The 27272-nt window shown below is 32.8% G+C and overlaps 1 protein-coding gene and 1 long non-coding RNA gene across 3 annotated transcripts in view; both read right to left on the reverse strand.

The window, feature by feature from the left end:
* Positions 1 to 306: 306 nt before the first annotated feature.
* The window catches only part of LOC123559833 (uncharacterized), a 43411-nt gene continuing 16445 nt past the window's right edge, over positions 307 to 27272 (reverse strand). For both annotated transcript variants that reach the window (XR_008372627.1, XM_045351958.2), the window contains one exon: positions 307 to 1075. Coding sequence is in view for 1 of the 2 variants with exons in the window: in XM_045351958.2 (XP_045207893.2) it covers positions 311 to 1075 (765 nt within the window). In the remaining variant the exon portion in view is untranslated. The remainder of the gene's footprint in view (positions 1076 to 27272) is intronic.
* LOC123538722 (uncharacterized) lies at positions 6666 to 9495 on the reverse strand. Its single transcript, XR_008372628.1, has 4 exons — positions 9404 to 9495; positions 8836 to 8897; positions 8140 to 8199; positions 6666 to 7809 (listed from the first exon to the last, which is right to left on the reverse strand). It is a non-coding gene; the product is annotated as an uncharacterized LOC123538722 (long non-coding RNA).

Genomic DNA, 27272 nt, shown 5'->3' on the forward strand with positions numbered 1-27272 from the left:
GCGGTATGTGGTGCGCAAAATCTGTGTCAACATTCAAAAGGTCAAATGTCACAATTGCAATTTAAAGGTCAAATATGATTTTAAGTCAATATACGTATATTGTTACTTGAAAAAGCCGATTCAGAAAAACTTAGATCGGTTCCACCGGTAGCTTATTTTTGAAAATTGAGCATTCAGTATTGATCATTAGTGCTAATTTACTTTGAATATGGCATTTTTTTTTGTATATGTTTGCACTTACATATATATGCCAGTTTTAGTATCTTTCATAGCGGCAGAAAACTAATAACAAAACAAGTACATTTAAGTATTATACACATTTATCATTAAAACGTAAATGGTTTTTCGAAATATTTCTATTACATTGCTCACAATACTGACCATCGATGTTACCGTCAACATTTGATGGCTTCCCTATTACGTCACGAACAGACGGTATATGTGCAAAACGCTGAAATACATACGTGTTCATCAGAAGTTGTTCAACTTTACTTATATTATACATTTCGCAAGCAGGATATGTTGAACTATGCAGACTATGATGTGGCTTATAGTTTTTGATCGGCGATAAATAATTACGCCAATCTGCCGACATTTGTTTTCCACAACACAAACGAAGTATGTCCCAATAGCGTAAGTATTCCACTGCCTGTTGTATCTGTTCGTCAGAAACTCCAAAAATTGAGCGGTATTCATGGACAATGAAATGGCCACGTTTCGAAACAGTTTCTATGTCTGCAATGTATGGACAATGCATCTTCATCATTTGAACTTTACGCTTATTATAATCAAACTTCAGTTGCTTTTCGGCAGACAGATTTTTACTTGAAGTCATGAAAACCCAAGTATCTAATGGCAAAAGACGCAGTTCATTGTATTTAATTTCATGTGTTTTAATAACAGTATACTTATAAAATGGTTTTCTTCCATAGAAACAGCCTAAGGAGTTTATTTCAGATTCATGAAGAATGGCCATAAGCACACATAAAATCTGAAACTGTAACGTTGTGGCAGTTCCTCCGACTCCATATTGTATAATAATGTTTGGAACACGGTCGTGTGAACTGATACCAGACTGAAATAGACGTTAAAGACAGAAAAAAATTACAATGATTTTATTACAATGAACTTATTGAACTATACTTAATCAAAGTTGAGCGCTTTCATACTTTACCTTGTGTTTAAATGGAGGGTTGCTATTCAGACGGCTGTTGACGTCAAGCTAAATCTGTTGGCAGATAACAAATGTCTGTCGACAATGATACTCTGTCCTACTTGCAATATGTTAATACGAAAACTTACAGACACATGTTAGAAATATAACAAAATGTGTTAAGTATAGATGTGGTTTTAGCTCACCTAGCAAAGCTCGGGTGAGTTATTTTGATCGCTCGATGTCCAGCATCCGTCGTCTGTCTGTCTGTCAACAGTTAGCTTGTGTATGCGATAGAAGCTGTATTTTTCAATTGACTTTCATCAAATTTGGTCAGGATGATTGCCTTAATAGTATATAGGCTAAGTTCGAATATGGGTTATCTGGGGTCTAAATTTAGGTCACTAGATTAGATCAAAGAAAAACCTTGTGTATGCGATGGAGACTTTTTTTCAATTGATCTTCATGAATTTGGTCAGAATGATTGCCTTGATAAAATCTAGATTAAGTTCGAATATGGGTCATCGTTGGTCAAAAATTAGGTCACTAGGTCAAATCAAAGAATAACCTTGTGTCTAGGGACTGCATTTTACACCGGATCTTCGTGAAATTTGACTAGAATGTTTGTCTGGATAAAATCTAGGTTTAGTTTGAATATGGGTCATCTGGGTTAAAAACTAGGTCACTAGGTCAAATCAAAGAAAAAACTTGTGTATGCGATAGAGGCTGTATTTTTCAATTGATCTTCATTAAATTTTGTCAGAATGATTGCCTTGATAAAATCGAGGTCAAGTTCGATTATGGATTAATTGGGGTCAAAGACTAGGTCAGTAGGTCAAATCAAAGAAAAACACCTTGTAGGCAATGGAGTCTGCAATTCTACACCTGATCTTAGAATGTTTGTCTGGAAGCAATCCAGGTTAAGTTCGAATATAAGTCGTATGGAGTCAAAAACTAATTTACCTGGTCAAATCAAATAAAGACATTTCGCAGGCGTTGGGCTGCATTTTACACTGGATATTTATAAAATTTTATCAGAATAATTTCCTTGATGAAATATAGATAAAGTATGAATATGGGTCATCTGGGGTAAACATTAAGTCACTAGGACAAATCAAAGAAAAACCTTGTGTAAGAAACATGAACTGCATTTTACACCCGATCTTCATGAAATTTGGCCTGAATATTTGCTTGGATGCAATCTAGATCAGGTTCAAATATGGGTTAACTGGGATCCAAAACTTGGTCACAAGGTCAAAACAAAGAAACACATTTTGTACGCAATAGGAGCTGCAATTTAAACCGGATATTTATAAAATTTAGTTATAATGCAGCCTTGATAAAATCTTGGTCAAGTTTGAATATTGATAATCTGTGGTCAAAAACCAGGTCAGAATGTCAAGTTAAAGCAAAACCTTGTGTATGCCATAGGGACTGAAACTTACACTGCAACACTGGATCTTCATTCAGGTTTGAATCTGGGTTTTGTTGGGTCTAAAACTAGGTCATCCAGTCAGGTCAAAAGAAAAGCTTGATAACACTTTAGAGGCCAGATTTATGGACACATCGTCATGAAATTTGATCAAAATGTTTTTATTGATGTTTAAAGTCTTGGATGATTTCGAATGCGGGTCATTAGGGCCAAAAACTATGTCACTATGTCAAATCAAAGGAAAAGCTTGTATACGCTATAGAGGTCACTTTTATGCTCAATTTTTTCTGAAACTTTGTCAGAATATTTGATTTTATGAAAGCTTGGATAGGCACAAACATAGGTCATGTGGGGTCAAAAAATAGGTCATTAGGTCATATCAAAGAAAATACTTGTTTACCTGCAACATTTTTAGTCCAATCTTAATGAAAATTGGTCAGAATATTTGTTTCTATGAAATCTCTAGGTCCAACATGTTTACACTGTTATACTGTGTTCCTTGACCCTCTTGTTATACAATACATATATTTGATTGTTCATCAATAAAGCAAAGATTATTGTAACTTACAGTCTAGTCCGAGTTTGCAGATATAAGCTTATTAAAGAAGTTAGAAAGTTTTGTTAGTTTTTGGTCCATTTGTTTTCTGGTTTTAACATATTTTAGGTATGCTGAATGCTGTTGGCATCTGGCAAATGCCCGTGAAAGAGTCAAAATTGGGGGCCAAAAATATAACTAATTCTAAAATAATATTTCCATTGATATAACTTTAAGCTACAAATGTTTATCTATAGATATGTTTGAATAAATTATTCCAAATCATTAGTATAACTTAGTAAATATTTATCAATAAAATATATTGCAAGCTAAATTTGTGTACTTTGCGGTTGAAAAGGGGAAATTGTAAGACAATTAAAATATATGAATATGCAAAAGTCTGTGCCGGATCAAGTAAATTATAAAGAAAAAAAATAAACAGCATTACAATTTTACAATTCATGACGCCATATTGTTTTATTTGCTCTGATGAGTAATAAACGATCCCGGTAGGCAAATATTATGTAACTCATGTAATGTTGTTTATTTATACATGTATTGTCATAAAGACCCAATAAATGACAAATTAAGACTCAATAAATGGAGAGAGAGACCTGACAATAACGGAATGAATCTCATTGGAGACCATATTAGTTGTAAAAGATCTTTATAACTTTACTCAATTAAACTATGCAATATCAAAAAATCCTACGTCATTCATAGAATAGAAAAAGAAATGATACTAAGTATTAGTAAAACTGGAAAGGGGTACGTAGGATTTGGGCCAATTTTGGCCCCCACCAAAATGATGATAAAATATGTGCTGTTTTTTACCAAAATGCATGTATTTTCAAAAAAATAAACATTAAAATCTGCAAGGACAATTGTTTATGGAAAATCTAATGTTCACCTTATGTGCTGTAGTGAAAGAAAGCATTAGCGTATCTTGGGGGTATACTTAAATAAATTGGAAAAAAAACAAAATAATAAATGATTACTGTTACACATGTTTGATTAGATATCAATGTAAACACATCAGGCTATTCAAACATACATAAGCCGGTAACAGAATTGTCATAGAAACGGTCATAACTAAGGGAAATAACTCTTTGGAATCCTGAAACTAAAAATTTCTTAAAAACTCAATATTATTTTGTTTTAATTTTGTTAACGTTTCAAAGTATGATTTAAAATCATGTACAGAGGTAGAATTCTTGGCCTGGTATATTTATGAGTATAAAACGTGTACTTTTACTGTTGGTTGTCATGGCAACAGGGTTTTAATTTAGCATTTTTTAACTTTTTGCATGTTATAGCTTCAATATTTTGATGTTTGTACATTTAATGGACTTATCACTGTTACATCTGACATTTCATAATACTCCAGTAAAGAAAGCAGAAAAAAAGCCTTTCAGTTGCCGTGGCAACAGGGCTAAAATTTAGCATTTTTCAACTTTTTGCATGTTATGACTCCAGTATTTTGATGTTTGGATATTTAATGAACTTATCACTTTTACAATTGACAATTCATAATGCTCATGAAAGAAAGCAGAAAGTGCCTTTCAGTTGCCATGGTAACAGGTCATTTGATAAACTGTTTAATAATGTTTCCTTAGGATAAGTAAGTTTTCAAAATTTGTTGTCACAACTTTTAAAATTATAAAGATAAATCTGTTAGCAGTAATGAAATGGGTTTAATTAACTCACTCTGTTTTGCATGCGAAAAAAAGTATAAAAATATTTCACTGCCATGGCAACAAAAGTAAAAATGTATGTTTCAAAGGTTAGAGTACTTTTACTGGAGAAAAATAAGTAGAGACTGCACAGTTTTGAAGAGGGCCAATTAAAGAGCTGGTCTTATAGCAATGGCAACAGAAACTAGATATGTGTCCATAGGACACAGGTGCCCCCTCCTGTCACTGTAACATGGTTTAATGACAGGGTTAAACAATTTTTAAGATGTTTGCAACACAAACTTTTAAGAAACCTTGTGTGTATTTTTCACTTAGTTGGCAATAACTTTAGCCTAGCTGAGTAAAATCCTAAAGAGAACATTTCATAGGCTATAAAACAATCCTCTAATGTTTTATGATTCTAGGTCAAGTACATTTTAACATACATGTTTCACAAACTTTTTCTTTTTAGTAAGTCTGGACAAGAAGTCTGGTCTTGTGTAGTGAAATAATGACTGTAGGTAAAACATTTTCGGAGGTATGCGCGACAAAACATTAAAATGACAATTTTTCCTAGGTCAGGGGCCATAACTCCTACATGACTGAATGATTCCGGAGGCGAAACCCCAGGTGCATAACTGCACATGTGACCAACATTCCTATAAACTTTGGTGACTCTAGGTCAAATACTTTTGAAGCTACGCGAGACACAACATTAAATGACAATTTTTCCTAGGTCAGGGGCCATAACTCCTACATGACTGAATGAATCCGGACGCGAAACCCCAGGTGCATAACTGCACATGTGACCAACATTCCTGTAAACTTTGGTGACTCTAGGTCAAATACTTTTGGAGCTATGCGCGACACAACATTAAAATGACCAATTTTTTACTAAGTCAGGGGCCATAACTCCTACACTACCGAATGAATCCGGACGCGAAACCCCAGGTGCACAACTACACATGCTGACCAACATTCCTGTAAAGTTTTGTGACTCTACGTCAAATACTTTTGGAGCTAGACGCGACACAATATTCTCGGAGGGACGGACAGACAAGAGCAAATCTATATTCCCCCACATGGGGGGGGGGGGGGACAAAAACGACAAAATTATGTCTACCATGATGGCCTGTCAGTGGTGACTGGGCATGTAACTTGCATTTATTTTCAGTATGGTTGGAATTTGAACTTTGACCTATTTGCCAAACACTATAGTGGTCATCTACTGAACATAGGCATTCATGCTATAATGCTGGATGATCATAATAAGTGAAAGTGTTCTCAAGCTTATATAACCTGAATCACTCTTTATCTAATTGTCCGTGACCTTTAACTTTCATCTACTGACCCCAAATTATTCATCTGTTATGATTTAAAGCCTGATGACCATGGGCAAAATTATCATTCAGCTTTCCATAATAAAATATTTCAGTCTTAGGGTCACTGTGATATTGACATTTCACCTACCAGTCCCTTAAAGAAAGAGATTATCTACTAAACTACAATAATTTTTGACAATCATATTAAGCTAAAGCATTCTGCGATTATTTATCAGTTTCTCCATATTTTGTGTATAATAATAAATTCCATTTGTTGCCTTCCCTTTCCAGTTATTGAATGCCAAATATGAGATATGACCAAATGCTAACTATTACTTTAGAAAATGAATGCAGTTGTTTACACAACTGACATTAGAATTCATATAATTGTGATACTTGGCTATTTTATTATGAAATTAAAGATAGGAAATATGGAGCTAGTTCCAGTCATAATTATGCAGCTTACTAGAAGACTCTAGACTGTATATATCAGCTTATTTTTCTCATAACAAATCACCATTCAAAAATATGTATTTATCATATAGCTACATCATAATTAACCAATATTATTGCCAGTAAGTATTTATTGATTTATATTTGTATGGCCATACTATATTAATTGTTAGATTATCATCAACTTAGATTATCATCCATTATCATCCACTATTTTTAGTTTCCAAGATCATCTATGGAATATTTCTATAAAGAATGTTATAAATTATCAACTTTCAGTTATTATTGCTTATAATCAAATCCATTTGACAAAAATAACTATTATAATTATGTCAGTTTTTCTCTTTACATCCTCATTAAAGCAAAAATAAAATATCTGAAATAAAAAATAAATTAAAAAAAAACTTCCTTTCCCTTGTGAAGAAAATTTACTCTAGCAATTAATTTATGATGGCCCCAGATACAGGTTAGGAAAACTATACAATGTTATGGATAGTATGTTATTCCATGAACTTGTGAAAAGTTACTGCATAACTTTTCATCAGTTTTGAGGCATTTATAATAACTTTTTGACAGATGATGGCCACTGAATGTATCATTTTCATTTTTCAAAAAGCAAGATATTTACACAGAAACAAAATTTATTACCATTTAACCTGACATATATTATATAACTACAAGCATTTTATATAAAATGAAGATGTAGGAATGTGATAAATTAAACAGTTTGATAAATAATTAGTATTCATAAGTTATTAAAAGCACTTGATTATCAAGAATTTAGAATTAGCACCCACACTGTAACTTAGACTGAAATGTAACACTGGCAGCCTCTTTCAACACTGTAACTATTACCCCCAAGTAAATGTTACAAATATGGATATTGCACTTTAACATAAACATTAGTCACTTCTAAGTAAATGTGTATTGTGCAATTATTCATTCCAAGTATGTAATTTCTGATGCTCCAGCATGCACCTCCAAATTCATTGTCTGTGGCTGTTTTCAACCTAGACAGTATACCTAGAATGAAAGAAGTAAAAAATATCTTTCTGTGTAAACAAAATGCGTAAACATGTTGAAATGTAGATGCAAATTACTAGAAAAAGTGTCATGACTAATTGAAATGAAATATTCAATCATAAGGTTAAAAGAAAGAGAAATCAAACATTCAAAATACTTAAAAGTCCATAGAAAAACAACTTAGTCTTTCAACATTTTGGGAAGCTGTATACTCTGGTCTGTAATGTAATATAAAGCAACTTGATAAATTTTTAATATATCCTTTTGAAATGAAGTTCCTGAAATATTGAATTTTGTTATGACATATACTGAAATCTGTCTGCTTTTGTCATAGCTGATAGAAAATTGATTCTGAATCCTGTGCAGAAACAAATATATACATGAACTATCCTCTCATCTTTATAAAAATAAAAATGCAAGGAACAATCTGTGTGTAAATCAGGGCATAATTAGAGTTTTGAAGTTTTATTTATCAGATCTTCCTTAGGTAATTCAATTCCTCAGGTTTTGTAATTTTATGAAAGGCATGGAAAAGAGTTCTAAATTACCTTCTTATCATACTGGTTGTTTTGGGGCATTAAATGCTTCAAGGCACACAGAAATACTCCCTGAAATAAAAAAGTCAAATAATATTTTATGACATAACCAATATGCATAATTGTGTGAGTCATCAATTAATTTAATTACAGAGGACATATTCATAATGTTTCTCATATTTTAAATAAGAAAATATTTCAACTTAGGTCTCTAACAAAATATTGAATATCTTAGATGAAAATAATCTTAGAAGCTTTATGAATATGACCTCAGGTCTATATATATATAAAGCCACAAAATTGATCTAAAAGCAACTTTCTTGAATTAAAAGGTAATGTTCTGGCAGGTACATGTGTATGACTGCCATTCCACAGCAGCTGATCTTTCATTATGTCATGAGAACAAGTAAGTCACACTCCACAACTATATTTTGGGTCTCAGTTGATCTGGTTTTACTCTTGCGTAAATATGACAAACATTTTCTTTTACTCTAGAAAATAAAGGTCACAGAAATTTCAAAAAGAGCATGTGATACACTGCAATCCTGGATATATACAGAATATAGAATAGTTATTTTAAAGTGTTTATACTTTCAGCAGAAACAAAGTTGATAGATGGTAAGAACTGTGGATATTAACTTGGGAGGCCTATAATTATCATAAGAAAATGTGTGTAAGGAAAATTTTACAAATATCAAAAAGACATACCTTTTGGCCACTGACCAGTTGAAGGTAACTAAATAATCATCTCAATATTCATACTTTTATATCTGAAATATGATACAAAACAAACACTGATTAGTGCAAGACATCATAATATGTCAATAACAATGACAATAAGAAACTACATTACTAGCCTTTATAATTTTAGTCATATTCTGTTGACCTTGAAGCATTCTTTTATATCTCAAGGATTAATTGTCTCATTTGTGAAGGACACCAGAAAAATATTCCATATTTTAATCAATGAACAATGTCTCATTGCTTGTATTTGTCAAATTACTGCTTCATTAATTTCATATACAGTACATGTATTCAATGAGTACACACCATTCATCAGGTTGAATCAGATAAATAATGCAAAATGTAAACACTTTCACTGTGTCAGTAGATTATTTGTCTTCCTACTGTGAGTGTCACAGATAACATTAACAGTCTGCACCGTTGTGCCACTTGTGACGTGTGTCAATAATTCTGCTCCGTTTCCATTGAAATTGAATTGAATGAATACTTCCCTAGTTATTTAACACAACAAAATAGCATTTTATCTACTTACCTTAAAAATTCAACGTAGAAGGGTAAAATGTTGTAATAATTCCTAGATAAACAATCTACTTTCGTTTTCACATGCACATGTTGACAGCGGCGCCACTTATAATATATTGCCTGGCAACGAGCACCTGGCTTCAAGGGAGGCCATTCTTATACGTGAGAAAGGCCAGACAAATAATATCATTTTTTCCAAAATTCATTTATTAGCAACCCTTGCTTCAGTTTCTGGTTAGGAAAATTAAATAGAATTAACAAATGAAATAGCTGTTATAAATTGTTACTTGAAGCAAGGGTTGCTAATAAGCGAATTTTGAGTCTGAAATGGCCGAATTCAGCAATTTTAACGCAAAATGCCTGTACCGGTCGTATTTTGAATCCATTTTACATCAATACTGAGAATGTGTTATTGTTAAAAACGACACAGTTCGGTAGTTTAAAGTTTATTTTAGTGAAAACTGTCGATTTTCAATACTGTCATCGATCTTATTATTTTTCAAAAATTGGGGGCCATCTGCCTATATAAATCCTACGTAGGCCTTTCTGCTGGAACTTTAATGTCAAAAAGAAAACGATATTTTTCATGAAATGTTCTGCAGTCTTAAAATTGTCATTTAAAGATGTTTTTCACAATTATTTCTAGCGGACAGAATTTTTGTAACTTTGCATATTTATAGATTGATGTATGACAAGTTAAAAAAAAAAAAAAATGATAGGTACCCGTGCTTCTTTTTTCAATATTCAAAGTTTTTTAAGAACACCAAATCGGTATTTTTCTCCAAAGAAACAATACATACATGTCATAATAAAACTACAGCACACAACTATTTATTCAAAGTTTCACTCTGATGTTACTGTTTATGCATCACAATTAATGAAACCACTATAACTATGCATAAAATGTCAACATATACATATATATACTCAGAAAAATTGCTCTTGACAGATGTCGCAAGTATCTGAAACTGAGAAAAACACGAAGTATTTCTTAATGATATGAAAAATCTAGCGGACAGACTTGTACCAAATTTTATATTATGTAAGCTAGAACTAAGACAAAAAAATCTAAACCAAAAAAAATAATATCAACCCATGCTTGTTTTCAAGAAAAATTAAAAAATATTCACTCCACCCACAAAAGTATTCATTACCCCACCCACCTAAAAATTATGAACATTTTTTTTTCTTACAAAACAAATTGCACAATGTTATTATCAGTTTCTTAACCAATTTTCACATGCGGAATAATGCTCCTTTAAGGTTGCATGTCTCTAGGTCAAATACTTTTTGAGATACGTGCTACACAAGCTTTCACATGCCATTTACGTATATATTTGAATACGTCAAGGGACATAAATCTGTTTTTACCAAGTGAAACCTCAAATAAAAGCATTGGTGCACAACTTCGCATGCTGAATTCAATTCTTGTGTGGTTTCATGACTCTTGGCGCATATACTTTTGAGGTACATGCGACACAAATGTTTAGACCATTTATGTACAATTTGACTGTCAAGGGCCATAACTCTGGTCTTACTACGTGAAATGCGGGGTGGGGCATAAAAAGTATAACAACATTTTTAGGAATTCACATTTGAACTTGAAGGAGATAGATCTACGTTAAGATTTTCTGGAATTTTATTTGAAGTGGAGTCGGCTGCATCATTACTGGACGAAATAGTTTACTTTCAAATTGGCTGTCCACAATGTATTCGATTCGAGCACTTCCTTCAACTACTCCTCCAAGAAAACACCATCACTTTAAAGGTAAATTATGGATGCACGACCTCTATTGTCAGTACATACGATATTTTTTGCACGAGTGTGCTGCATATCCGACAATTATGCACTTTCGGCAGCGAATCCTGAACTTTACAGTGGTTATCGCTTGCTGCGCGATTGAGCTGCGCACAAAATATTGTGATGAACTCCTTTAACACAAAAGCAACTGGAAAAGTTAAAACTTGATTAACATGACATAGTCTATAATGAACTTAATACCACGTGAATAATATTTTATCCTGGTAAGATAATTTTATTGTATAATCAACTTGCTTATACCTAAGCATCATGATAATTGGTTAAAATTAAGTGTGACAGTGATTTAGATTAAGGCTTATATGAACTTAATTAATATCAACAATCCAAATATCTTTTATAATAACAATCTGAGTGTGACCATTTTTTGTTAAAGTCCTTATCTAAACACTTTGGAATGCTTGACATGTTAATTAATGTACAATAATTATGATAAGAACACAATCTTTCATGATAATTAAGGCTTAAGAAGTGTCAAGAATACTTCATGGAACCAGCACTTTTTGCAGGTTTTTTACAGGTTTGAAAAACATACATGTACATGCATTTTATTTCTTAAACATTTTAGAGATACTTTGTTTTATATACTCGGATACATCTTAAGATTTGGTGAATTTATTTTTGTTTTGTATTCATTTAATTTTCAGTACCTATGTTCATTTATAAGTATCTGTTAAAGCTAGTTTTATATACTTTAGTTGCTTGTGAATGATAAGTAATAAATAGTTTTTTGTTTCCATAGGTGTTAAATATTCCAAAGTAAAAAAAGACTTTGCATCTCAAGCGACCATTTCAAGATAGCATAGAAATGTGCTTCATTTGTCTGGAGGCAAAACCTGACAAACTTGAACCTAAACATCCTCAAGGCATAGCATGTCTAAAACAGTTGGCTAAATCAAGAAAAAAAGGAAAATTCTTACTATGATGAGCCATTAGTAACTGACGCATAGGAATTTTTTTCTAGATTTGTTTACAAACTTTTCAGTCAAAGATAAGTGTTAACTATAGAACAGGCCTCGAGACAAACATCAGATAAAGCTGCATCCTTTAAAATTTTATCATATACTCCTGCAATGTGATCTGTTAAACCATTATATTAGGAGATATATATGTTCTTCCGAGACAATAGAAAAGCATGAAGGACCCTAAACTTGACAACACAATGCGATAGCAATTCTTTGATGTCAACGCCCCCATTGTTGCAGAGGGCAAATGTCTTAACAAATGTTTAAATTCTTTTAGATACGGAGTTGGCAAAACCAAGTCGGACAGTTCAAATATAGATCTTGACATGATCTTTCTTATAAATGTTTTTACACGAGTTATTGGTTGCTATGCTAACCCGCGGATGTTTTGACTTTAACGCGCATGCGCTCTTTACGTGTGGCAAAAGAACTCTCAACGATAAGAAATCGTACATAAATTTGTCATTTTATTCCGAATTGTTTTGCCATTATTAAGAGAATTTCAGTCAAGAAATTTATAAAACAGTATACTTTGATTAAAGACATGCATGTTAATTAATCATATCCTACCTGAAAAGCCTGCTTTATTCTTATTTTCATCAGAAAAGAACAAGCATTTCCAGTCTATTCCACACATCATACAAATATAAAACTTGTTCCTTACATTTAAAAAATTCATATTTTTTTCATTACATCTATTTTCCCCACAACTTCAAATAGTTGTTAATAAACTTATATCTGTTTTTCTCTACCTTGAATGACATCTACATACTTTGGGGTCGCGGCTCCATGTCACTGAAGTTGCTATTTTAAGTGATATACCGGAAATCATTGCGTAACTGTTATGTAAATGACATGATAAAACATAGGTCACCTAGGTAATCAAGACCGTAACTTAATTTCTAAAGTGTCCCCTAATTAGAGCGGATCATAAAAGTTACTGAAGCAAATAAGATGGCTTTGATGTGATATACATAAATACCTTCGGTCATTAATGACATTAAAAGAACGCACTCTGATTAATATATCACGTGGCGGAGCTGTTTTGTGAATCAAAAAATAAACATTTCACGTGATATCTAGTATTTCAAAATCTATAAGAATATACGTTGGAACTTTAATGGACATTTCCTTTTAAAACGATGGAAGTGCAGTTACTAAAAAATCTAAATTCGTAAGATATGAATCAAATCAAGGACTGTTACTACACACTGAAGGAAAATACCTGACATAAATCTCTATTCTTTTGTTTCTTATGTGTACATGCTGGATCATTTTCATATCGAAAATGTATCGCAACAATTTTAAGATGATTATTATTATTTTTGAATACTGAATGAATTGATCCCAATTTGAGTATAATTGGATACAAAACCAAAGGCTGACCTTATTTTCAACATCGACTTTTAATTATATTTTAAGTATCATGTTAGCTAATTGGGCATGTAGAAAGTTAAGTGAGATCGCGTTAGGAAATGAAACAACATCTTTGTTATTACTTAATTAATTCATGGAAAATATCATTCTTTATTTTTCTTAACCTAAATTTGTCGAGATCAAAATTGCCGAATAGATAGTCCATTAATCTAAAATCATCAATGATAATGCGCATAAGTTAAAGCTGTGGATTTGCTAAGATCTACATATATTTTCCATTGTCTTTCGGTGGATATTTACTATAAAACAAACTTATTATTGATCGAATAGATTAAAATACTATATAACTCTAACGTAATTCATATTGTGCCGTTATGTCTTTTTGCCCTACGTAGAGTGCGCATGCGCGAAAATTGTTTTCCGTTGCCAAGGAAATAGCTCTCTGTAAAAAGGTCTATACATGAACTCGAGTATGCTGCAACGAAGTCGAAAATACTGCAACTTTCAAACATTTGGACTAGATACCACATACTTACTGAAAATACTTCTTCAACACTATCTTTGTTATTTAGTTCTAGAAGGTCATCATTCAAAGAAGCCCTACAACGTAAACTGAGAAATAAGTTTCAGGTGGTAACTCCACAACATAGATTTTCTGATGAAAGAAATACACTTCATGTTCCAAATGAATGTGATGAGTCTATGCTTAGTCTTGCCCAATATGATATTACTGCCAATATTGATAAACGGCTGACAATACCGACATATAATTCAAGTAACGATTTCTTGTTATAATTACACGTAGCACTTAAATTAAAAACTGATTTGTTCTCTCTGGAAGGACATTCTGGATTGAGTGTAGTGAAAATGATGCAATAAACTGTGTTCCGTTGAGCCTGTTCCTGTTTTTGAATTTTATGTATTGTGGCCAAGAGCTTCTAGATGAAAACGAGTTCCAGTTTATATTTCCGAAAGCAGTGGAACTCTTAAAACGGGCAAAAAGTTCCATATTGTTAGATGAACATGACAAGGATATTGAGATTAGTGACTACTACAAGGATAGTCTGAGTATCTTGTCGATTGTCAAGCGTTAGAACAAAGTCTGAAAGTAGGAAACGGAACAACATTTGGTCAGTATGCTGATTTATTTGTTGCTGCAGATTTAAAAAAAGGAAAATAATATATGAAAGAATTGATTTAGTGTTTGATCGGTATAGACATTACTCAGTAAAAATCAAACATCACGAAACATCACAAAATGACATATCAACCCGTCAGGAGACTAATTGAAAGTAGGAATGTACCATTACCAAAAACCTGGTGTAATATTTAAGCAATTCCTGCAAATAGATTTGTCTAGGTAGATTTTTATCAGAAGAGCTGATCATGCATGCCCCCTACAGAAAAAAACGTTGGTTGTTGGCGATGGCTTTCAGGAAGAATAAACTGTTGAAAGCAATGTAAATGAACCTAATTTGGATGAATTAAAGGCTAAACACAAGGAAGCTGACACAAACACCCTTATCCATGCTGTTCAATGCAGCAAACGATAAAAATGTAACACTGTTTTTGTTTCTGCCAGAATTACTGACGTTTTCCTGCTCTTACTATGCCACCTGCAGGAATAAATACAGCAGTTAAGATGATGGCTGGAACAGCGAAAACAATACATTCATGTCAACACAGTGTTAAATAAATCATTTTTAACTGAAGAGCTGCGTATTAATTTACTTGCATCTCATGCACTCACTGGTTGTGACACAATATCGTATTTCAGTGGATTCTCTAAATATTCTGCATTTAAAGTTTTTACAGCCAAGGCAAAACTGACAGAAGGTCCTGAATATGGACAACTGTCTGATGAAGTAATGAAAAACTCTGAATATTTTATTTATAAAATGTATGGCCAAGATACTGTAAGTACTGACAGTGCTCGAAATATTATGTTGGTAAGTCAACAAGTCCTGAACACATGCCCAAAGCCAGTGATGCCTACTCATTTCACATTGGAAGAGCTTATTATCAAGGTCTGGTATGGAACCAAGCAACTGTTCCAAACCCAGACCAGCCTGCATTTACCGACATGGGATGGAATGTTGCAGAAAATACACTTAGGTCCATGTTTCTCAGAAAAAAAGTTTGAACATCACCAAATTAAAGAAACAAAGCATTGTTTTACACGAAAGCTAAACAGCATATAAAACATGTATATTATTCTACACAACTATTGTCAATTCACTCATATATGTATTGAATTCTTAAAAGAGACTGCATGAAGAGGCAACAATTCTGGACAGTTTAGTGCCTATAAAACTCACCATTTTTAAAAATCTGTTACGTGTCTGCATCGTTTTTGACAATTGTTTACATTTATATCTTCACAAATTGCATTCAGGGAGACATCCCTATTAGAATATCTAAAGAATCCAATTCAATGGTACAGAACAGTAAAACATCTATTGGATAGATAAGGTGTTTGTCAAGATGTAGTTCGTTTACTAATAATTTCTGTTGTTTTGTGATAAACTGCTTAACCAGTTCTTACTACCCTTGATCCAATTTCTTATGCTTGTATGGAGTTCATTGACAAGCGTGTACATCTGGATGTAGGACGCTCAGATGTGAATGGAAAAAGACTGGGCTCTTATGCAAGGATGTTTGTAAATGCAATAAAAGCATTAACAGCTGTATGAATTCGAGGAAGTAAACTAACATATAAAATGGGACTGTGAAAGCTTATCTTCATGTTCAAATATTTCAATCTATGTTATTGTTAAATAATTATATGACAAACAGTTTATGGATTAAGCATCTGTCATGTAGTTTGATTCCAAATGTAAACTTAATGTACTGTATTTTACAATAGTTTTACAATTATAACCACGGTGAATAATTATATTATCTTTTTGCGAAATAATCAAGTTAGAGTAGATTTGTTTCTCTTAAATGAGCATACATTTAGATCAAAAGCTATTTAGCTTTGAAAACGTGTTGTTTATCTAATCTGTTACTCTGTTACACATAAGTTTGATAAAGAAACACATATATTTTTGTCTTAAAAAAGGCGATACTATTACATACAGTCGACTCCCGTTGGCTCGAGCTCGAATGGTTCGTGAAATTGAGTTCGAGAGATCGGTAGTTCGAGCCATCAGTATGGCGGCCATCTTTGTTTATACACGGAGCTCTGGTAAAATACATACATAGTTGACCTATATTTAAGTTGGAAATATATATTAATTGTCATATTTCGTTTTAATAAAGAAGAAATAAAAACATAATTTATATACCATTTTAATAGTTTTATACATGCATATTTACACTTTCATCTAATATCAAATATACAATTATAAAAAAAAGGATGGGCACAATTCCTTGTTGTCCGGTAGGCGACGTAGCTTTTTTTTTCACTGCAGGGTCCTACACTTAGTTGTACGACCAGCATAATTCAACTTTGGAAATGTGAAACGTGTAAGCCATCAGTCATGTTTAAATTAAAATATATATTTTCTTTCCCCAGATTTTGTTTAACACATACAGTTCATTAATTAAAACCTTAAAGTGAACGAAAATGATCTAATTAAACTTGTTTGACCTATACAAGTATAATTTCACAACGTGCTAAAACTGCGCGCACCGAATAAAGCTGTAACAATAAAGATAATAGAGGTGCGAATTGTTTGCCCCGTGAAAAGATTTGTGGCAGACATTTGTCTGTTCGACCCATCGGGTGTGATTTACATTAAAATTAAGCTCAAGGGACCAGACAGGGAGTTAGAGAGTTCAAGTTAACGCTGAGTCGAACAATATACAATATAAAAGAAATACGATCGGGACCAGACGATGAATTCGAGACAACGGTGGTATTCGAGCGATCCGGGTTCAAGCCAATGAGAGTCAATTGTATTCATATTAGAAATATCTTTACTTCGCGGACAATTTGATTTTTCGCCAATTTTACCCATAAAAGATTCATGAGGAAGAATTGACCACATGACCGATATGGCAGAAAATCTATATCAGGGGAGACAACAGCTATATGGTATTGGTAACGGGTGACCGGCATTGCGATGTCGATATCTATTGCCTCCGGGTGTCATTACCTGGATGTTTATTTCAATTTCAAGAGGTTTTCCATAAGAAATTAAACAAGCATAATTGACATGCACTTTTAGTTACAAACTATGGAAAAGAAGGGACTTTTAATAAGAAATTTAAAAAGTCAGTTTTACCAAAACAATACTTAATATGTAGCTTTTTAAATGTTATTTTGTATTTTTGTCTTTCAAGTCACAAAAAATCAATAAATAAAACAAATAAATTTTATATTTGACATTGTAAAATCATGTCGATTTATAATAGTTAATTCTGTTCTTTTCTGTGTGACATGTAGTATATGTTATCACATTTTTCAGACCCCAAGTTAAAATCCTGATAATGACCTTGTTAGAATTTTACAACCACGTCCATTTTTAAGTCACAGAAATACATTATATAAGTTTTTTGAAAACGGTTAATTACAATTTATACTATTACATGTGTAGATTTTATTTGATTTTATATTTTTTACTCTAAAATGGTTCAATATCATACGTATTTCAATTAAGTAATTCTTTATATATCGGGAAAGTAAAAAATTAAGTGATTCGAAAATTATGGTACGTTTGTAGAATAAATAAAATGGAGACTGTGTCACCGTTGGTCAAATTGATCCTTTTTTCTCTTTCTTTTAAAAAATATTGGCAATCAGCGTGGTACAGGTATTTTGCCATTTTCAACGTGAATATAACTACACAAATTTTACCAAACAGTTGCAAAATAATAATTACAAAAAAAAAATGAGAGAAAGTAAAATGACATTACAATTATATTCAAAACGCATTTATAGCCTTATCAGTGTTGTATATGTCCGTGTTGTTTTAACGCTCCTTATTAATGGTAATTGGGGGCTAATAAAATGGATATATACACGTGATGGATCAACAATTTCTATCAACTTTCATTCATTAATATTACAGAATAGAAATGACATTCATGTAAAATCATTTTAAATTGAACAGGTACGATCAATTATGAAAGTTTCATAATGACAATTTTCATGATATTTTAACTGAAAAAAAATCATGAAACCGATTCAAATTTTCACGAAAGTAAAATTATATTTCCACACAATGAAAACAAAATGATTTTTTTTCTAATTTCATAAGAAGTTAGTCGATAAAAACATACGTATTGCTAAGGCAGTTTAAAGCACTGACTAAAAATATTTTTATATTTAACTTGCATTGAAGGAAAATTTATCTGTTATCATGATATATCTTTAGTTTTTATTAAAACCGTCATTATTGTTGCAAAAGTTTCATGAAATTTAAATGGTGGAAGATCAATTCCGTTTTAAAACCAGATATTTTATTTACAATAAAAAATACACTCTTGTACATGATAATCCTCCGGACATAATTCCCGCCTTTAATTTGACCTAGGCGGACTTTGAATCTATTATCTTTTTTTTTATTCGTTTATATTTGGCGTAACTGACACTGATATCTAATTGAAAACTAAAAAAGGTAAGAACAACAACATAAGAAAAAATGCGCATCTCTTTCTTTTTAGAACTAGGATATTATCTGCAATATTTAATTGAATTTTTCAAGTTGTAAAATTTGTGATATTAACACAAAAAGACTTATTCGCGAAGTAAAATTGATTTAAAACTTCCACTCATTGTGTCGAATAAAACATTCAATCACAAATGAACTAAACTGATTAAATCATAATATATTATACTTAAACCTTTTGATCACGTGACATGTCGTCTTCACATGACGCTATAACAACAACTTCGCAAAGAAGTTCATTATTCTTCAAAATCAATGGAAATTAACCGTCTAAGAACGAATCAAATTTTTATTTTACAAAAATTAAATAAATATCATTCAAAAGATAAATTGATTGAGAGTAGGAAACCATTTGCACCTAAGCTTTCATATTAATTGTTTTATCCGAAAAATTACTTTTAAGAAACGCGTATATGAGATTTTTACAAATTTTATATGGAAAATAGAAGGGGAAAGATGACAAGATGATGGCATTAAACATCATGTTAGGAACGAATCAAAAATAAAAATAAAATTTAATTTAAAAATACCGTGTGATGAATCAAATGTTGAACTTTGGTTATACTTTTGCACCTAAGGTTTCTTATCTTTAATAATTTTGTTATTAAGTAAAATGTGTACATGCCCTTCTTATTTCTATATAGAAAATCTGACAGCTATCGATTATTTGCCGGAGGAATATTCTTCGGTATGGATTTTTTGTGAAATGGCCAACATATTTTTTGAACTAAGCATATCCAAATTATTCTAAAAAATAATTGGGACCAAATATTTACAAAATGCCTTTTATTTCGTTTGAAATCTGGACTAAACTAATATAAATATCTTTAATATCTGCTTCCTTTAGACACTAATACTTATTGTAAACCTGTTGGGAATTTTTAATTAGAATAGGCACACTATTTGGTAGAGATAATTCGTGTTAGATAAAAGTAAAGAATGGCAACTGCGTTTGAATCAATATGATGTGTCATATTTCAAGTACGACAATAACATTTATTCATACAAATACGTAAAAATTGGCTTGGACAAACGTTATTCCAACAATATCTCGGGCCCTTTCCGAGAAACCTGATACGTACTTTATTTCGAGACTTTTGTTCTTTTTAGCTCACCTGAACCAAAGGCTCAAGGTGAGCTATTGTGATCACTCACCGTCCGTCGTACTTTAAACGACATATCCTCATAAACCGCTTGGCCAATTTCATCCAAACTTCACAGGAATGTTCCTTGGGTGAAGCTATACAAAAAATATTCAAAGAATTAAATTCCGTGCAGAACTCTGGTTGCAATGGCAACCGAAAGGAAAATTTTTAAAAATTTTCTTCTCAGAAACCAGAAGCCTACAGCTTAGATATTTGGTGTGAAGCATTGCCTAGTGGATCTCTACCAAGTTTGTTCAAATCATGAACCCGGAGTCAAAATTAACTCCGCCCGAGGGGTCATATGATTTTACATTGGAAAATCTTAAAAAATCTTCTTCTCAAAAACCAGAAGCCATAGAGCTTAGATATTTGACATGTAGCATTGCCTAGTGAACCTCTACTAAAGTTTTTCAAATCATGACCACGGGGTCAAAATTGACCCCGCCCCAGGGGTCACTTGATTTTACATAGATTACTATAGGAAAATTTTCAATTAAAAAAAAAATAAACCAGAAGGCCTAGAGCTTAGATGTTTGACATGTAGCATTGCCTAGTGGACTTCTACAAAATTTGTTCAAATCATGACCCCCGGGGTCAAAATTGACCCCGCCCCAGGGATCACTTGATTTTACATAGGAAAATCTTCAAAAATTTTCTTAGAATAAACCAGAAGGCCTAGAGCTCAGATATTTAACATGTAGCAATGCCTAGTACCTATACAAAATTTGTTCAAATCATGACCCCCGGGGTCAAAATTGACCCCGCCCCAGGGGTCACTTAATTTTACATAGGAAATCTTCAAAATTTTCTAAAAAATAAACCAGAAGGCCTAGATCTTAGATATTTGACATGTAGCATTGATGGATGGATGGATGACCATTTCCATTTTAGCTGATTTCCAGTATCTCAGGTAAGATTTTAGACCCGGCCATCTACATGGAGCGTCAAGCATTAGTTTATTTTACACAGTAATTACTCATACGCAGGAGTCCTTCATTCTATTAACATTATAAATAACCAGTTGTATATACATGCCTTTACGGTACATCTACCTATTGTAGTAAAAATGTCGCACTAGACCATAATACGAAACAGGCCCTTGCCACTTAACTTAGCGCAGGTTTTAATTCACGAAAAGCGACAACAAGCATATTCGTCAAATCCTGACATAGTATTTACAGAAATATGAGGAAATGGCCTTAATGTCAATCATTATGTAGAATACTACTTAATTTTTTTTAAGAAATTCATCGATTTGTAACTGAATGACGAATTGTTTCGTTTTTGTTTTTTTTTGTGTGTGTGTTTTTTTTTTTTTAATTCCATTTGGCGCATTTAATTTATCTAGTAGAAAAATTAATAAGATGTCGGTATCTACTCGGAAAGCAGGAGTGGAAAGGCTTTTTGCGGTTACGGTTGTATTAATAAAACCCGGCCCGGCCCAAACCACGGAAATAGCCGATTTTGATTGTACGGAAACCAACCAGAAACTTACGGACGGAAGGCTAAAATAATTACGAATCATATCGTGTCGATATCAAGTTACATTCTGCCACATATATATTTAGAAGTTAAAGTCATTTGTTTATATTCATATTCATAGCTATATAGTCACGTTTTCTTGTAGACCAATAGTCAAAATTTCTATTTTAACTGGCACTTATTAGAATAAACGATTTTCACCTACTTAAAAATTGTAGGACATTTTTTATTTATATTTTCTTTTCCCCTCGCCAGTTTGTGAAACAGTAGGACGAAAAACACATGCAGGCAACTGTACCGACACAGTAAAGGCCCCTTCACCGTAGTACAAAACCTAGTGTCACAACAATAGTTGTGAAAGTAGTTCATAATGACGTAACATTAACTAGCCTGTCAAGTTCTGTTGGAGGTATCCAGCCATGTGCTACTTCATGTCTGCCCGTTACACAAAATGACATGTCGATTGCCGAGCTCCATTGAGTTTAATTGAAACACATAAACTATCTCGTTATTTAAGGTATTTCTTATGTCAAGTGAAATACCTCATTGAACATACGTTTCATCAATATTGAATACTTTTCTTGTAGTTCTGTAATAATGAAGTAAATAACACATTTGCATTGACTAAGATGACGGTATAACCATTCGTAATTATATCAGCCTTCCGTCCGTAAGTTTCCGGTGGTTTCCGTATAATCGTAATCGGTTATTTCGGTTGTTTGTGCTGGGCCGGGCTGGGTTATATTAATAAACCCTTTTTTTCTGGTCATAACCTCGGATGGATTCTCCCTACCTCCCTGCTCTTTTATAAGTAATATTATCACAATTTGGAGTTACGGTTTGGGCAACCGGCTCACAGCATAAGATTAACACGTCTTTCTGGGTAATTAAAAAAGAAGAAAAATCATTTCGTTAGTTCAAAACAATTTTTTGAATACGGAAAATATCATAACTGTAAAATATTAAATCAGACATTGTGCTGCATGTCTATCTAAAACTTATTGGACACCTAGCCCAAGTATCTCTGTTTAAGTGAAAACAATGTTTGATCAAATGACTCTACTAAACGTCAAAGATGAAACATGTTTTGACCGGTTATTAAACTGGAAAAGCACGTTTGTCTTACAATGAATGACTGCGTAAAAAACTGCCACTCTTTAATAAAAAAATACAAAGTGAGCTGTTTATAGTAACATAAATGGAAGTTATGAAAAAAATATGGTAAGTGAAAAAAAAGGATCTGCCGAATAAAAATAAAAGAACCGCAATGCAGATCAATATAATCACGTAAGTCATATGACCTTTGACCCCTAAGTGTGACCTTGGCCTTGATGCGAGGCATCCAAAACAAGTGCTCTGCACAAACCTTGGTTTCCGGTACGTGTACTGTAAGTGAATCAAAAACAACCTCACGTTCCTACTTTTTAAAAGCCTTTTTGTTTGGTTTAACGTCACACTGACGTAACTATAGGTCATATAGCCGCTTTCCAGCTATGATGGTGGAGTAATACCCAAGGTGCTCCATCCGTGCATTATTCCACCGACTTCCCGCAAGCCAGCATGATGGCTTTCTCGCATGAAAAATTCAACGCCTCGAGTGAGGCTCGAACCTACACCAGCGAGGGGCAAGTGATTCAAAGTCAGCGACTTTAACCATCTGCTCAGGGATGTCCCTTTTAAAGTCAGTGAAATGGCAATAAGTGAAGCTGTTATTATTGCTGTTACTGTGAGACCGATAACAGAGCAGTCTGACTCACGCGGCTACGGGTAACTGATACCAAACTTAGCCAGAATTGAAACAACCAGCTCCAGCATCACCATCAATATCCAAGGTGGAGGTATTCTTGTGAAAAAAAAATGAATGCTCTTTAAAAATCCAGTTGTAAATGAGTTTTAATGTTTATATATTATTGACTATACAATAAGTTCCCACAGAAATTGTAGAAATATGTAGAAAACGCATTCATTACAAACCGTTAGCTTGTTTATTACATTATTTTTTATATATATCGCCGGTTCATAGTGTTTTTTTCTATAATGCCTATCTATATTTCATCACATATTTCTAGGCTAATAGGTAAAAAATTATATAAAATGAAACTTTGAACACTACTGAATGGTTTGCCGTCAATAGTCAAAACATTTGGTCATCAATCCGATCCCGGGCAATAGTTTTAACTATTAACCGGTAACTGATACATGCAGTGCACCATATCGGGCCTACTTACTCGCGGACAAGTCATTCAATGAGTGTATACTATTAGTTCGCGTTCTTTCAAACTTCGGGCAATAGTTTTTATTGACCTGCATAAATAAGTGATACCGTGTAGGTTTCATAGTGTTTTTTTTTTTCTTTTTTTTTTCTTTTTCTTTTTTTTTAAGATTGGCTCAGTTCTTGATAAAATGGAGAGACTCCTCAAACAGAATTGTTTGAATGCCAATTACTAATATCAGGACATGAATTCTTCACCCAGAAAAGCTGCATTCTCAAGTATTAATTATGCTAAATTTTTATACAGACACATAAAGTTTTTTATATGCCTTTAATGTATTGAAAATTAATACTTTCTGATTTCATATATATCTTATTTATTTTTAAATAGTTTCTTTTTGCTCAGATACTAATTCAGTTTAAAATTTCATCTGAATATTAGCACCCTTTATTAAGTGCTTACATTCTACAACTGAGTTATAGACGTCTTAGTAAAAAAGATAACAACAACTGTTTTGACAACTTTAAAATACAGTTTTAAAGGTTTCGCATTATCTTTACTTATCTATCATTTTTGCGTATTTGAATGTACATATACCTTTTATATCTATCAGTTATATGCCAAATTGAAGCGTCATATACTTAGATTTTTATTAAAGCGAAACGTGTTAGGATTAAAAACAGGACAAAACGATATTATATATTCGTGAATATGCATACTAGTAATACTTAGACACCATACCAGTGTATATACAATTTTGCAAAAAGTACTACTTTTTTACTATGATATTGTTATTTATATACATTCTTTCTTTATGATACTTGTGAGTTTTTTATATATGATAAAGGTTGAAAAATAAATTAATAAAGTGCATATCCTTTCTGCTACAGTAACGTAGTATAGCGTATTAGCGTCTGGTGACCCTTTCACGCTTCTGTAGAATCAGTATTTATTACTTGAAAATATTTCTAAAATTTCTTGGTCTGCAGCTCAAATACGGAAATACCTTACAACCGGGGCACACTTTCAGACAACATCAAAATGACCTTTGAATGATTTGACGAAGTTTCAAGAATCCCTATGAAACCTTACTCCGTGACGGTTTGTGTTTTTTTCTGAGTTCAAATATTTTTTCGTAGATATAAAGCTGACATGTCATGCTAAAGCCCAGGTGCTTTTTACGGTGTTCCGTTAGGGCCAGCGCCAGCTCCCTGTGAACGCGAAGCGCGAAGGTACGACAGTACGATGGTGAAGCGCGACAGTACGATGGTGATAACATTACAGTACGATGGTGATAACACGACAGTACGATGGCGAAGCGCGACAGTACGATAATAGTTTTTAGGTAAATAATGTGAACACATTACCAAGACAACACATTCTTTCTAGTTTCAACTTTTATCTCTTCATCAGAAATCAAGACAGTCCAACAGTTTATCTTATAAGACTATCTTGTCAAGTCTTGATATTCGGCACTGCCCCCTACACCGCCCGCGCCCGTTCCAGCTAACAGGATAGTAGAAAGTGACAACTTCGTTAGTTCTTGAAATCCGTCAATGTAAAAACCTAAATTTAATGCAGACTGGACATTATCAAATGGCGCTTATGTCATAACTTGTAAAAAGTGTAACCTACCTGCCAAATATGACAACAGGTTTCTAAACGTATAAACAGTCATAAGTTTCAGCGATCCTTCGTATGATAGTGGTGTGGCTACGCATTTTAACAGAACTAATCGCAGTACTGGCAATTTCAGTTTTTAATCAACTGTGCTTGTTTCTTATGAAATGGATAGACTATGACACGAAATCTTCTAGAATTTCACCGGTTACATATCGTGCAATTTACTAGCGATGAAATCAGTCACTAATGAAATTGTAATGTTACTATATACCAACTGTTTACAAAATTTCTGTAGCTTTAATGTCATGATTGTACAGTATGACTAATTTTTTGGAATAAAATATAATACATTTGTGCTCTAATATTTCTTAGTTGAATAATTTATTGCTATTTTATTAGCTCCCTTTATTGTTGTTTCAAGTTTTTCAATGCTTTTCAATCGTAACCTATCGTCATTTTTTCTATTATATTCTGACCTTCATACAAATTACACATTTAAACTCTTGAATATGTTCGAGTTTGCCTCTGACAGCTAGAAATTAGCAATCTTTAGACTACGTACGGATATGCAACTCGTAAATAAAATACACCGAAAACATTGAAAATGTGATATTTGTGTTTTGCAATAAATTTGTCATTTTTTATCAAATTCTAATCAAAGTAGCCCATTTCCAACTTTGCATTTCTGGATTCAGATATTTTTATTAGAGAAACAAATTAATGACAAAAAGCATGATCGTCGAGGCATGTAGCGTGAAGAGTAGGTGTACATGTACGAAAGAGGGTATCATGGCGGCTTCGGTGCATTTTGGGACTAGATTCAGAGCACCCAAATATCACTATTACATTTTACTCGTCAACACTATTTTCCATCGTTAGTCTGGTCTGGACACGTTCGAAGAAATGATTACGTTTATTTAAATAGACACACTTTAAAAAGATTTGCCTTTTTCTTTATTTTCGTAACAAGAGAAAACCCGTCAGACTTACTGAAAATATCAGATATAACAAAGTATGCAGAACGAATTGCAGTCGGATTGGCAACGCCTTATTTCATATATTTTAAATTGAAATCAACAAAATGGGTAAAATTAGTAAAACATAAAATGAATAGAATATGTTTTGTATTTTACATGTAAGATCAAAACATCTTTATCCGAGTGAACATCATATGAACATATTTTCGCAAGGGAATACGGACGAAACCACATTCCCCCTCCCCCAACACACACACACACACCCAACCCACCTCACTTCATCCAATAAAACCCCTTCGCAATTTGATCGCCTTTAATTTTTTGAGTGTATCCAAATTTCATTTCATTCCGTTTAAAATCTATGTTGATCATATCATTCTTTTTTAGGTTTACAATTACCTTTTCTAGAGATTTTGTTGAACTGAATCAAAGCGTGGATTTGGGGATTTTGCCCGTCTTGATAAAATTGAGCATGGGATGGGATTTTGTCGAGGGGGTTGGAAATAGTCATTCTTTCGGGAATGGCAATAGTAAACAAAATTTATGAATGTCATTTTGAACACTGAAGATTCTTTACTTTCTCTATCGACCGCAAATCCGATGATTTTTTTTTTCAAAGACGAAATTATGGTTATCACAACGAGTTTGTTAATAATTCTC

This window comes from Mercenaria mercenaria, chromosome 10 (assembly GCF_021730395.1).
Source record: "Mercenaria mercenaria strain notata chromosome 10, MADL_Memer_1, whole genome shotgun sequence".
Lineage (NCBI taxonomy): Eukaryota > Metazoa > Mollusca > Bivalvia > Venerida > Veneridae > Mercenaria > Mercenaria mercenaria.